Source organism: Halichondria panicea, chromosome 7, assembly GCF_963675165.1.
Source record: "Halichondria panicea chromosome 7, odHalPani1.1, whole genome shotgun sequence".
Classification (NCBI taxonomy): domain Eukaryota; kingdom Metazoa; phylum Porifera; class Demospongiae; order Suberitida; family Halichondriidae; genus Halichondria; species Halichondria panicea.
In genome coordinates this window covers 2,308,218-2,321,055 of record NC_087383.1, presented here as the reverse complement: position 1 = coordinate 2,321,055, position 12,838 = coordinate 2,308,218, and the positions used below count along the sequence as shown (strand labels likewise).

Genomic DNA, 12,838 nt, shown 5'->3' with positions numbered 1-12,838 from the left:
GTTTGCATTTCAGAAAATAGCCGTGGCTTAAAATCAACCTACCTCGAATATTAATGACTAATTTTGCGGTTTTGTCTCGAGGATAATAAATAAAGATAATGAATCATTTCCTCTCTATTACAATGTAATCCCACAGCAGTGTTTGCTCACAAAACGGTTTACCTTTTTTGTAACTTTCATTGTAGTGTTCATGAGCATCCCGCTTCCTACCTCTCATTGTACACCCCAACCACTCCCCCCACACACAGTTTTTCTGCTAAACCACACCCAAAATGTATACGTGTACTAGTTTGGGGCAGCAGGTATACAGAATAGCGAGTTGGCCACATTTCAGGTCGTACTTCAGAGAGTCGGAATAGCGAGAGTCTACTGTACCTTTATTATAACTACTGTACCACTACCACGATGTTGTGATGGTTGTATCTGTATACCTGTGTGTGTACATGACCACCATGCAATCTATTACCCAGTCTGCTGTTCAAGAGAGACTTGTGATGGAGGAAGAGCTCAAGAAGGCACTAGATCGCTGTGAGGAGTTGGAGCAGAGCAGTGTGCCGATGGGAAAAGGAAGAGTACTTGAAACAGGTGATAAAGTGGTACAGTATACCGTACCGTACGTATAGCGTCCTGGGTATAGTTTCCGTGGGCAAGCTAAACCTTGACGAATATTTATCACTCACGAAAACGTAGGCATGGTTGACCGGAACGCGTGCAATGCAGTGGAGCAAAGGGAATTTTTACACACGAAATCACTGCTGCACCACGCCTACGTTTTTGTCTCGGATTTTTTATCCCACGAAAATGACCTGCTATACAGTATGTACTGATTAAGGCTTAGGCAAAATACACAATACATGATGCCGATTGTGTCTAGAGACTAATGCCCGTTTTTTTTCCCCATATAAAGGTTGCATTTCTGGTACTGTATCAGTTTGTCAGGGTTTCATCTATTGGGGGGGGGGGTGGTTCTTCCCCCCATGTTGTAGAATAATGACATCATCACATTAGTACTACATGTCACCACATTAGTTAATGTGCATGATTAACTAAAACTGTGTTAAGCATGTTGTAATCAACTCAAAAAGAAAAAAGTGGGCATAGCCAAACATTTTGTGACGCGCTTACGCACTCCCAAATCTCCCCCCCCCCCCCCAACTTGTTATCCTAGATGAAACCCTGTTAGTGTATTAGAGAGTACAAGAATGATTTGTCAGAACAATCTCATGTACCTCTTTGGTAAACATACACTAACTGTGTTGTACTGACTTTCATTGAATCACACTGTATCACACGTCACTCCCCTTGCAGCTGTACAATGAAGTACATAGCTGCGATAAAATCCTTCGATGTTGTGGATAGGCAATCAGCTGTCTACTGACCAGGTGTGTGGGTGGGGGGTGGATGGATTGTGCGCTCAACAAGATTAATAGATGATAATCCTTATTAGTTGCTTAAAACCTGATACACAATTTCAGTCAATCAATTTTTGCATGCCCCACAGAGACGTAACCTATAGCTGTGCTCCATTTGCCTCGGCTGGAAAAAAGGTGAGTCAATTAATGACTTTCTATGACATTTATTCCCGGAACTGAATCATAATAATAATTATGACTCTCATTGTACCCCCCACAGAGGGTTCTTCCTGCAAGCATCGACTGTGGACCCCCCGGACAGATAGCTGGGTATCGACGCGTACTCTGACGTGATCAAACCAATCATCTGCATCAGTGTCCATGAGATATGCCCTTACAGTGTCGTTAAGTAGAGACTTGGCTTGATACAATAAAAGGCGTAAGAACTCAGTCATATTTGCACAATACTTTTATGTAACGGACTGTAACTTCAAAATACAAATAGTATACGGTTTATTTTACTGACAGTATCCACAAATGCACGGATTACCCCCTTTTTGGGGTAATGTACGCGCATGTGCATACAAGGTATTCCAGGCCGCCTTTCTCTTCGCGGCCTGGAATTGAGGCTAACCACTACGATGTTGTGATGGTTGTATCTGTATACCTGTGTGTGTACATGACCACCATGCAATCTATTACCCAGTCTGCTGTTCAAGAGAGACTTGTGATGGAGGAAGAGCTCAAGAAGGCACTGGATCGCTGTGAGGAGTTGGAGCAGAGCAGTGTGCCGATGGGGTATACTCGAGTGCTACAAACAACAGGTGATAAAAGTGGTACAGTATACCTGTACAGATTATGGCATACAATATGCACTGCATCTATGTACATTACTGGACTAGACTGTTTTTCAATTTAACCATAATCATTTTGGTAAAAAATGCCAAATCAGCAGAAAATTTGACCCTTTCGTAACTTTCCATGAATTGTCCGGTTATCTGTTGGTTTAGAGTTGATCATGTTTTTCTGTATACCTTCGCGCTGTTTGAGGCTGAGAATGCGGCCCTGTCAGTAATGAACCCGTGCATTCAGGAAGCCTTCAAGAAATCAAGTAAGAAATGTGATTACCAGAACTGAATTTGTGGTCAAATAGTTGAAAGTGTGTATGTACGAATGATGGTCATGTGATGATGGTCATGTGTGTTTCTACCTTCTACTAAAGTATCGTATGATCTAAATTGCAAATTAGCTATTTTCGTTGCCATGCAGAGGGTATGAATATACATACACTCATTGTACCCCCCACAGAGAGTTCTTGCGAGCATCGACAATGGACCCCCTGGACAGAAGGCTGGGTATCAACAAGTACTCTGACGTGACCAAGCCAATCATCCATACATCAGCGTTCATGGAGATATGCTCCACCCACTCTGTGAGTCTCCGTATACTTGAGTAGCCGTTATACTAGCATACTTCTATTAAACAACATGATAATCATCACATGTGCCATTAATTGCTCTGGTACGTACTTTGTCCACTGTTTGACTGAAGCTCAGACTCTACTACTAATCTAGACTTTAACAATTCCTCCAGTGTGAGGCTATATTAACTTATTTTTATGCCCCAATCTTCATGGAGGGGCATAGCAAGCAACTTTAAAGTGGTCAGGCCAACTTACAATTAAAGGTCAACTGTTTTTGTACTATTGGAACTTTTGCATACAGTGGTGAATTTTTTACCTAAGAAAAAGGCCATCACTTTTCCTCACCAAAACAGCATGCGCATTATCACTTACAATATTTACGACCATTACTATACCCAGCTGCAAAAAGTGGTTAGGCCAAAATCTGACCAGCCTGACCTCTTGCTACGACCTTGATCTTATGCAAAGTTATGCTATAATTATGTGAACATTTTTTCTTACTCGCCCAGGTTCAGATTCGGAAATGTTGTGTTTGAGATCACATCAGGCAGATAGAGAAGGTGGAGCTGGTCCTCCAGGTGAGGGTGTGTGTACAGGTAGATGGTAGGTACGTAAAGTGTTCAAGAAGTTTACTGCCTTGTGTCAGGTATAGTGTTGGTATGCTTGTACGGTGTATGTAAGTACATGTATTCATTTGTCTTACAAATACATGCATTCTTTGTCTTATACACCAGTTGAAGTGTTTCACTTCCCTCTCTTCTCCCCACACAGGACCTCCTTCAGCTGCAATACGAGGGCCTGGCAATCATGAAGATGTTTGGGAGGGCCAAAGTGAATGTTAATCTGCTCATCTTCCTCATGAACTTTTAAAATCCTCAGAGTGTTAAATTGGATTTCATTAGCAAATTGCATGTATTCATTGACAATTGCATGTGAGCATTCTTCAATTATTTACATCATCTGCATGTACTATTGACACGTTGCAATTGATTAATTAACGACCTAATGTTCTAACATACTATGTACTTCGCTACTTTTCTCTAAATTGTCATTGAATGATATAATAGTCATAATTATTCGTTTAAGAGCCTGGAATTTTGATTGCTATTTGAATTGTGCTGAGCTGGCCCACCCTTTTACATTGTAAAATCAATGGTGGGCCGTTTGTTTGTTTCAAAATTCAAAATTAATGTTATATTTTCATTCAGATTACAATACATTCATTCAAGATGCATATACAGTATTCATTCAAGACCTGCAATTGTCATTCAAGATTTTAATGCATTCAAGTCGACAATAATTATTCAAGATATGCATGCCATGCATGCATATACAGTCATTAAAACACAACATTTATAAGATGTCCTTTGCTTAATGCTCAAAACTCGAAGGTCGGCAACGAACCCCTGACCTCTTGTTAATTTTCGTCAATCAATGTCATGTTTCTGGTTTGGGAATCACCTTACCACTACTGAGGGAGGGAGTTGATTATTGTGAACCCCATTTCCTGTTAATTAAAACAACTACACCATGCAATAAAACCACAAAGTGTGGCTAAAGTCATCTGAAATTATGCATGTTTATGCATCCATCAAAATCTTGAATCTTGAATGAATAATCTTGAATGCTCTTGAATGAAAATTGCACATCTTGAATGAATGTATTGTGATTTGAATGAAAATGTAACATTTGAATTTTGAAACAAACGGCCCACCATAATTATTTTGCAGCCTCTGCATTCTGCAATGCATGCGCTATTATTCTAAATAAAGGAAGTTTGTAAAATATTGAAGTAAGAGCTACACAATGGTTTTTGTCCCAGAGAGTGTTTGTCAACTATCAGTGAGCTAGCTGGTCTTGAAGATACCTACTATATACACAGTAAGTGCATGCAGTAGTAGTAGAATTGTGTAGAGATGTTCCACCATCTTTGAGCATTAGTTTGTCAACTGTCAGTGAGCTAGCTGGTCTTGAAGATACCTACTAGCTATATACACAGTAAGTGCAGTATAGTGCAGTGCAGTAGTAGTAGATCTAAGAGGTAAACTAATGCTCAAAGATGGTGAAACATCTCCTCTACACAATTCTGCAGATGACTACTATATGTATATAAGATGTTCCATCATTCTTGAGCATTAGACTACCTCTTAGATCTACTACTACTGCACTTACTGTGTGTAGACGTTGTTTGTTTCGAATGTTATAACCTACGAAAATGACCTGCTATATAGTATGTACTGAATATGGCTTAGGCCAGGCCAAATACACAATTTATACATGATGCCGATTGCGTCTGCATTACTTTGACAATGGCCATTTTTAATCTTGCCATGTAAAAGGTTGCATCTTTGGTACTGTATCAGTTAGTCAGGGTTTCATCTAGTAGGGGGGGTGGTTCTTCCCCCCCCCAAATCTTGTAGAATAATGACATCATCACATTAGTATTAAATCAACTTTTTTTAAGTGGGCATAGCCAAACACTTGCGCTTACGCACTCCCAAATCCCCCCCCCCCCCCCCCAACTTGTTATCCTAGATGAAACCCTGTTAGTGTATTAGAGAGCCCAAGAATGATTTGTCAGAACAATCTCATGTACCTCTTTGGTGAACATACACTAACTGTGTTGTACTGACTTTCATTGACTCACACTGTATCACACGTCACTCCCCTTGCAGCTGTACAATGAAGTACATAGCTGCGATAAAATCCTTCGATGTTGTGGATAGGCAATCAGCTGTCTACTGACCAGGTGTGTGTGGGCGGGGAATTGTGCGCTCAATAAGTGATAATCCTTATTAGTTGCTTAAAACCTGATACACAATTTCAGTAAATCAATTTTTCCATGCCCCACAGAGACGTAACCTATAGCTGTGCTCCATTTGCCTCGGCTGGAAAAAATGTGAGTCAATTAGTGACTTTCTATGACATTTATTCCCGGAACTGAATCATAATATGACTCTCACTGTTCCCCCCCCAGAGGGTTCTTCCTGTGGGCATCGACAGTGGACTCCCCGGAGAGATAGCTGGGTATTGACGCGTACTCTGACGTGATCAAACAAATCATCTGCATCAGTGTCCATGGAGATATGCCCCACCCATTCTGTAAGTCTCCACCTACGTACTGGAGAGTGCATAGCAGATACTAACATACTTGTGTTGTGTGCTTAGATCTTTAATACGGGCTGTCTATATACTAAATAGAATATAATTATGCTTTCAATTCCTGCGTACATTGGTGTGTCACGGTATTGATGTTAAGAGCTTCGTATGTCTCTTGTCATTGATGTACTATTCTGGGAATCCCTCTACTATGATCAAACAACATGATAATCATCGACATGTGCTCTTAATATTATTGCTCTTGTACGTACTTTGTCCAGATTCTACTACTAATCTATTTCAGTGTGAGGCTATTGACTTATTTTATGCCTCTATGTGTAATGTTGAGCGCTATGTTAACACTCCCCCAGGTTCAGAAATGTTGTGTTTAAGATGACGTCAGTGGATGTGAGCAAGTTTGAGGTGTCTGGTCGTTTCCTGGGCAGGCAGATAGAGAAGGTGGAGCTGATCTTCCAGGTGAGGGGAGCAATAAAGGGAGTACTAATATGATTTTGTGTTATGTAGAATACATGCATTCTTTGTCTTATACCAGTTGAAGTGTTTCACTGCCCTCTCTTCTCCCCACACAGGACCTCCTTCAGCTGCAATACGAGGGCCTGGCAATCATGAAGATGTTTAGAAGATGTTTGGGAGGGCTAAAGTGAACGTTAATTTGCTCATCTTCCTCATAATTATATGAACAAAAGGCATCAGAGCGTTAAATTGGATTTTCACTAGCAAATTGCTTTGTGTTCATTGACAATTTACTGTGCATGTGAGCATTTATCGTTATTACCAGGAGAAGCCCTTGTTATGCCTCGAGGCGTAGCCAACGAGGGCTACGGTAAAGCTGACTGTGTGCGCGTGCGTGTGTCTGTGTGTCTGTTATTGTTACCAAGGAGAAGCCTTTGTTATTGCTGTGCTATTAACAAGTTGTAATTAATTAACAACATTTGTTTTTATAGTGTCTAACATAATTATATATACTAGTATATAATACTTCACTACTTTTCTCTATGCATTTAAATTGTCATTGAATGCATTATGGCAGAATTAAAATCAATTGTCAAAACTGTATGAATAACAATCAATCTCAATTAATAATCAATCAATTAATTATAATTGTTGCCCCTATTTGGCACGCCAGTGTTGAATTCCTACAAGGGAGAAGATCTTCTATTGTTTTTGCTTCTCTAACGAGGGGATCTCTCAGTCTCACCAGGATTGCAATATCGAACTGTTGGAACAGTTTCCCCTTTGCCCACTCCTGACAGATGTGTAGAGCAAGGGTGCTCTTGCCAGAGCCGGGAGCTCCTTCAATCAACACAAAGTTTCGTGTATCCTCAATCTCAGGGAAAATGTTAGTTAAGTTAACCGGAGTTTTTTGAAGTAAAATATCGTCAATTTTCCCCGTAATTGTTAGCCTAACAAATTCATCGTCGATTCTTCCTCTTTGTATTTCCTCCTTCTGAATCATGGCTAGTTTGAAAATTGTCTTTGTTGGGACGGGAGGCCATTGTGTGGCTGATGTGGATACTTGCATTCTGTAGCGACTTTGTAGGTAGTCCCTGTACGAGGACAGCTTGTGGTTCAGCAGGACCCTCTCTCGGGAGGGAGGACACGAGGTGGTGGAGTCTGGGGAAACAAAACAATAGGTGAGTACCATTCCTGGTGATAGTTAATAGAGAATTGTATGTGTAACAATAGCAATTAAGTAGACAGCAACATTCCTGCCAGAGTGCCATCTACATATGCTCTAGTCCTCACGTCAGTTTGCTCTCCAGGTGAGAGCTCCAATTTTTCAAGATAGCCTTTGTGAACATTGTCGAAACATGCTGCTAACTCGGGTAGATCTGGTTCCTTTATTACTGTATTGAGCTGCTCATCAGTCAGTTTCATTTCTGTCTTCAGATCGTCAATTGTAATACTTCACTACTTTTCTCTATGCATTTAAATTGTCATTGAATGCATTATGGCAGAATTAAAATAAATCGTCAAAACTGTATGAATAATAATCAATCTCAATTAATAATCAATCAATTAATTATAAATTAAATAATTAATTATTAATCTATGAATTAATACACATCAATCTCGGGTAGTCCATTTCTCTTCCTCTCTTTGTTAGCGTCCCTGAATACTGTCTCGATACAGGATATTAGGTGTCTGGGTATCGACAATTGTGTCAGTTCAGAGCAGTGGGTTGTTAGATGTCTGGAAAGCGTCTTTATTCCATCTTCTGTTATTGAGTCATTACCCCATATGTACAGTGCTTTAATCTTGTTGATCAGTCCAGTTGATAGCTCCTCGATACTCTGATCAGTCAGTTCACAGGAAACCAAGTACAATGTTCTCAGAGTCTTATTGACTGCAAGTCCAGCAGCAATGTGACGACAGCTAGTCACTGTGTTATCAGACAAATTAAGATATTCGAGGGAATTGTTTGTATTCAGAAGTTGATAGAGGGCAGCTCCATTGTCGTCTGATATTGTTAGTGAGCAATAGTCCAGGTCCAGGATCTTTAATGATGTGTTAGTTGACAAGGCCTCACAGAGTGTGCAAAGTCCACTGTTACCAATGGCATTATTAGACAAATCCAATTTAGATATTGAACTAGTGTTCTCGATAATCTCAGCGATGTGTATCCCTGCTGTAGGAATATCATTATTAGAGTTGGGACACTTGGAGAGTCCTCGGGCCAGAAATTTGCAGCCTTGGTCATCAATAGAGCAATTGTTGAGGCTAAGTGTGAATTCATTACTGGTGTTGGAACAAGCTGATGCGAAATATCCAACAGAGAGGCAGTCAATAGGATTCATTGTAGTGTAATCAAGATCTAGATTGTGATTAAGAAGATTAGCCACAAACACACACAGTCGCGAGTCTTCAGCTTCGTACAAACAATTGATGAGGGACAACAAAAGGGGCTTCGGCTCAAAACTAAACTTCTCTTTCTCAGTTTTGACAACCTTTCTGACCAGATCAAAAACAGTGGCTGGAACTGGACACAAGAATCGAGGTAGCAAGCTGAGGATTGGTCTACTAGTTTTCAGCTTGGTGATACCAGCATAAAACTGGAAGACTGCACTGAATCGAGGACTACCAAACAGCTTCTGGAATACAGAAATTTGTTGCTTGGGAGACATGAGAGAGATGTGGATTGCTGCTAGTAGCTCTTGAATAGACAGGTGGAGAAAGCAGTAGTAAACCAGATGACCATCGCTAATGATACTGGAAACAGTTTGTAATAATCCAACGTTTGAAATGTCCTTCGTAATGCGAAGAGCGGTCAAATCCCTGTCTGTAAATGTCGCTTTGTTTTGTTCGATCCCATGATATGCAAGTTGACACATTTGTACGGTCTGTGTTCTGATTTCCGAGGGCAGTGAGTCTGGGGATGTGATGTTTCCCACTGGAGTGGTCTTCCCCAACTTCTCCTGGAGGTATCTCTTGAGAGAGCTCTGGACAACCGATGTGAATATCCCGTGGTTGGATGTGGGGAGGGAGTGGTTGTCAGAAAGGAAGCAATTAACGACAATGGAAGCATTGAGGGGGAGGTAGCAGCTACCTTCTACCACTGGGTTCTCTCGAATTCTCTCCAGTAGAGTCTGCACAGCTTGTGAGTCACCTTTCAGACACTCGGTGAAATACTGTTCTAGTTTATGTGGTGTGAACCCCAACACCTCCACCCTGGACGATACTAGTGGGTGGAGCTCAGCCGAAGATGACGGTCGAGATGTTACAATCACAGCTGATTCGTGTAGCGGACTTTCTCGTGACATGTCTGGTCGAATTAGTTTGTTGATGATTGAGTCTCTAGGGAGGTCAGAAGGAAGTTCGTCCCATCCGTCCAGCACCCACAGTACACCTTTGCCGTACAGTGACATAATTGCAGTTTCTGTTTCATTAGCCATCGCTTTGTTTGTGCAGGGAAGTAAGTCAGAAATTGTAATGGCTTCTCTAACGAGGGGATCTCTCAGTTTCACGAGGATTGCAATATCGAATTCTTGGAACAGTTTTCCCTCTGCCCACTCCTGACAGATGTGTAGGGCAAGGGTGCTCTTGCCAGAGCCGGGAGCTCCTTCAATCAACACAAAGTTTCGTCTATTTCCAATCTCAGAGAAAATGTTAGTCAAGTTAACTGGAGTTTTTTGAAGTAAAATATCGTCAATTTTTCCTGTGATTGATAGCCTAACAAATTCATCGTCGATTCTTCCTCTCTGTATTTCCTCCTTCTGAATCATGGCTAGTTTGAAACATTTCTTTGTTGGGACAGGAGGCCATTGTGTAGCTGAAGTGGATACTTGTATTCTGTAGCGACTTTGTAGGTAGTCCCTGTACGAGGACAGCTTGTGGTTCAGCAGGACCCTCTCTCGGGAGGGGGGACACGAGGTGGAGTCTGGGGAAACAAAACAATAGGTGAGTACCATTCCTGGTGATAGTTAATAGAGAATTGTATGTGTAACAATAGCAATTAAGTTGAAGAGTCCCTTATTTGGTTGCAATCACTCCCACAACGTATGGTACCACAATGACCACACTCTCACATGACAGACTCACATTTGTCAGACAAGTACTTGCACACTCGAACAGCAACGTCTTCTTTGAGCAGGGAGAGTATGATGAGTAGCAGAGCTTGGAAAGTGGCGTCTTGTCCGTTGGTCAGAATCCAGAATTTCAAAGCCAGCAACATTCCTGCCAGAGTGCCATCTACATATGCTCTAGTCCTCACGTCAGTTTGCTCTCCAGGTGAGAGCTCCAATTTTTCAAGATAGCCTTTGTGAACATTGTCGAAACATGCTGCTAACTCGGGTAGATCTGGTTCCTTTATTGCTGTATTGAGCTGCTCATCAGTCAGTTTCATTTCTGTCTTCAGATCGTCAATTGTGAGCTCTGAATTAAATAGATAGCAAGCACACAAGGTTAGCAATCACCAATGAGGGTTTATGCTTTAGCAATCATTGGTTTTATCCTTCATAGGAAACATGATAGTCTTTATACCTTGGTTCTGCTCTTTAGTGGCCATTCCAGCAAATAAATCTGTGCCTTGCAGCTAGCTCTAGATCTCTCTTAGGTGTGTTGTTATTTTTGGCATGACTTGCAAAAAAAGTGGGTGTATCTCAGATATCTAAGAATGAGATACACCCACTTTTTGCATTTAATACCACACCCACCAAAGACATTTGATTTTCACAAGATGAAACCTGGCTCCATTGCTAAAGCATTCTCCGGTTGTGAGTCAATTGATCAGCCATAGATTATTGTCTGGTTCATCAATAATATTGTCTCCCTGTCAGTAATGAACCTGACGTATTCAAGTAAGAAATGTGATTGCCGTAAGACCTTTAATTAAAGTGACACTTTTTAAGCCAGAGGTCGCTTCTTTTGGAGGTTAAACATTATGTTAAAAACCTGATGTCGCATCTGATTATAGGTAGCTCTACTCAGTCTATACTTGCCTCAATTTCTAGAACATGTTTTCCAAAAACGATGCTAGGGTGTGGCTAGCTATATTTACCTCATTTAGGACGCGACATTAAAACATAATTGTCAACGTAGCTGTCGTAGAAATCAGCAAATTACCTAGCACAGCTTTTGTTGCACTTTTATGACTAATAAATTTAAATTAGTGCAAGCTAGGCTAACTCATAAGTTGGTTGGGTTGTCTGAGGAGCCGATTTCCCTCCCCAAGATATTTACTAGTCTCATTGAGATCGGGGAGAGTAAGTCACTATCACTTGTGCACTTTTGTGAACCTGTCTGTCTAATGTGATCACCCTGTAGCCAGGTTAATGGCCCAGTCTCCATAGGGTTGGTTTCATGCAACCTGTGTTAGCATGTCACCTCTTTATTACAGCCTCTGTTGGTCTGCCCTAGTGTGACCTCTCAGCCTTAGCCTTGTGTGTACATGTACATGCATGCTGCCTGTGCACCTATTGTGCTGGTAATGTGTATAATCTCTTCTGCTCAGAGAACCGGACATTTGGATCTACCGAGCACAACTCCAGATCACACACAATATTCAAACTGACCATTGAAAGCAGGGTTAGAGATGAGGAACTCAGTGATGGCACTACTATCAGCTAGGGTGTCCTCTCTGGTGAGTGGGGTTGGGCAAGTGTGTGCCTACAGCTGTGAACATACACTAGGTCGACTATTTTGCTTTAATTTGATCTACACGTACAGACTATGTATGTGTAAATGTACATATAAGTTATTGTTATTATGATGATTTTACCTCCTTCTCTGTGTTCAGAGCCTGGTTGACCTGGCTGGGTCAGAGCGTGTAAGTGCAACAGGTGCCCCGGGTGAGCTGTTTTGGGACAAGCTGATACAGTAGCCAATCAAGTAAAACTTCCCGTTGCTTTTTTGATGAAGATCATATCAAATTAAGTTATCAGAGTGAACCGTGTGAGTTACTATAGTTACATTGTACAGTATGCACTGCATGGAAATGTGCAGTCCTTATATTAATCCCACGCTGAATGTACTGCTTTGTATAATTATACTCTCTCCTTCATAAAAATTAATGGTGTTGGTACATGTACGTACGTCATGTGATTACAGTTGCTTAAGTTTCTTACCAGTTTTGAGAGGCCGCTAATAGCAAGAGTCCATAATAAAAGAGAGGGAGTATCCAACGTAGCATTACCTTGCGTCAAATGTATTCGGAAAGTGACGTAACTTCCTGCTTTTTAACCAAACAATCCGAGTACCCGAAGCCGCTACTTACCTCGAGGCAGAAACATTTTATGCCACAAGTTGTTCAGACAGGGTGTAATGTTACACTCCGAATACATCTGATGCAAGGTAACGATATACGCTCGATACTCTCTCTCTTTTATTATGGACTGAATTTTGTATGTATGAAGATGTTTAGATTAATGGATCACGATTGGTTGTTATGGTAAGGTAGTCTACTTTGCATGACTGAACACCCTTGTATTAGCTATAAGTACAAGTA

The 12,838-nt window shown here is 41.1% G+C and overlaps 1 protein-coding gene across 1 annotated transcript; it reads right to left on the bottom strand.

Annotated features, from left to right (window-relative positions):
• Positions 1–7,854: 7,854 nt before the first annotated feature.
• On the bottom strand, positions 7,855–10,282 carry LOC135339160 (NACHT, LRR and PYD domains-containing protein 3-like). The gene has a single exon (XM_064535304.1). The coding sequence runs from the start codon at positions 10,116–10,118 to the stop codon at positions 7,953–7,955; it is 2,166 nt and encodes a 721-aa protein (XP_064391374.1). The 5' UTR covers positions 10,119–10,282; the 3' UTR covers positions 7,855–7,952.
• Between the last annotated feature and the right edge of the window lie 2,556 nt (positions 10,283–12,838).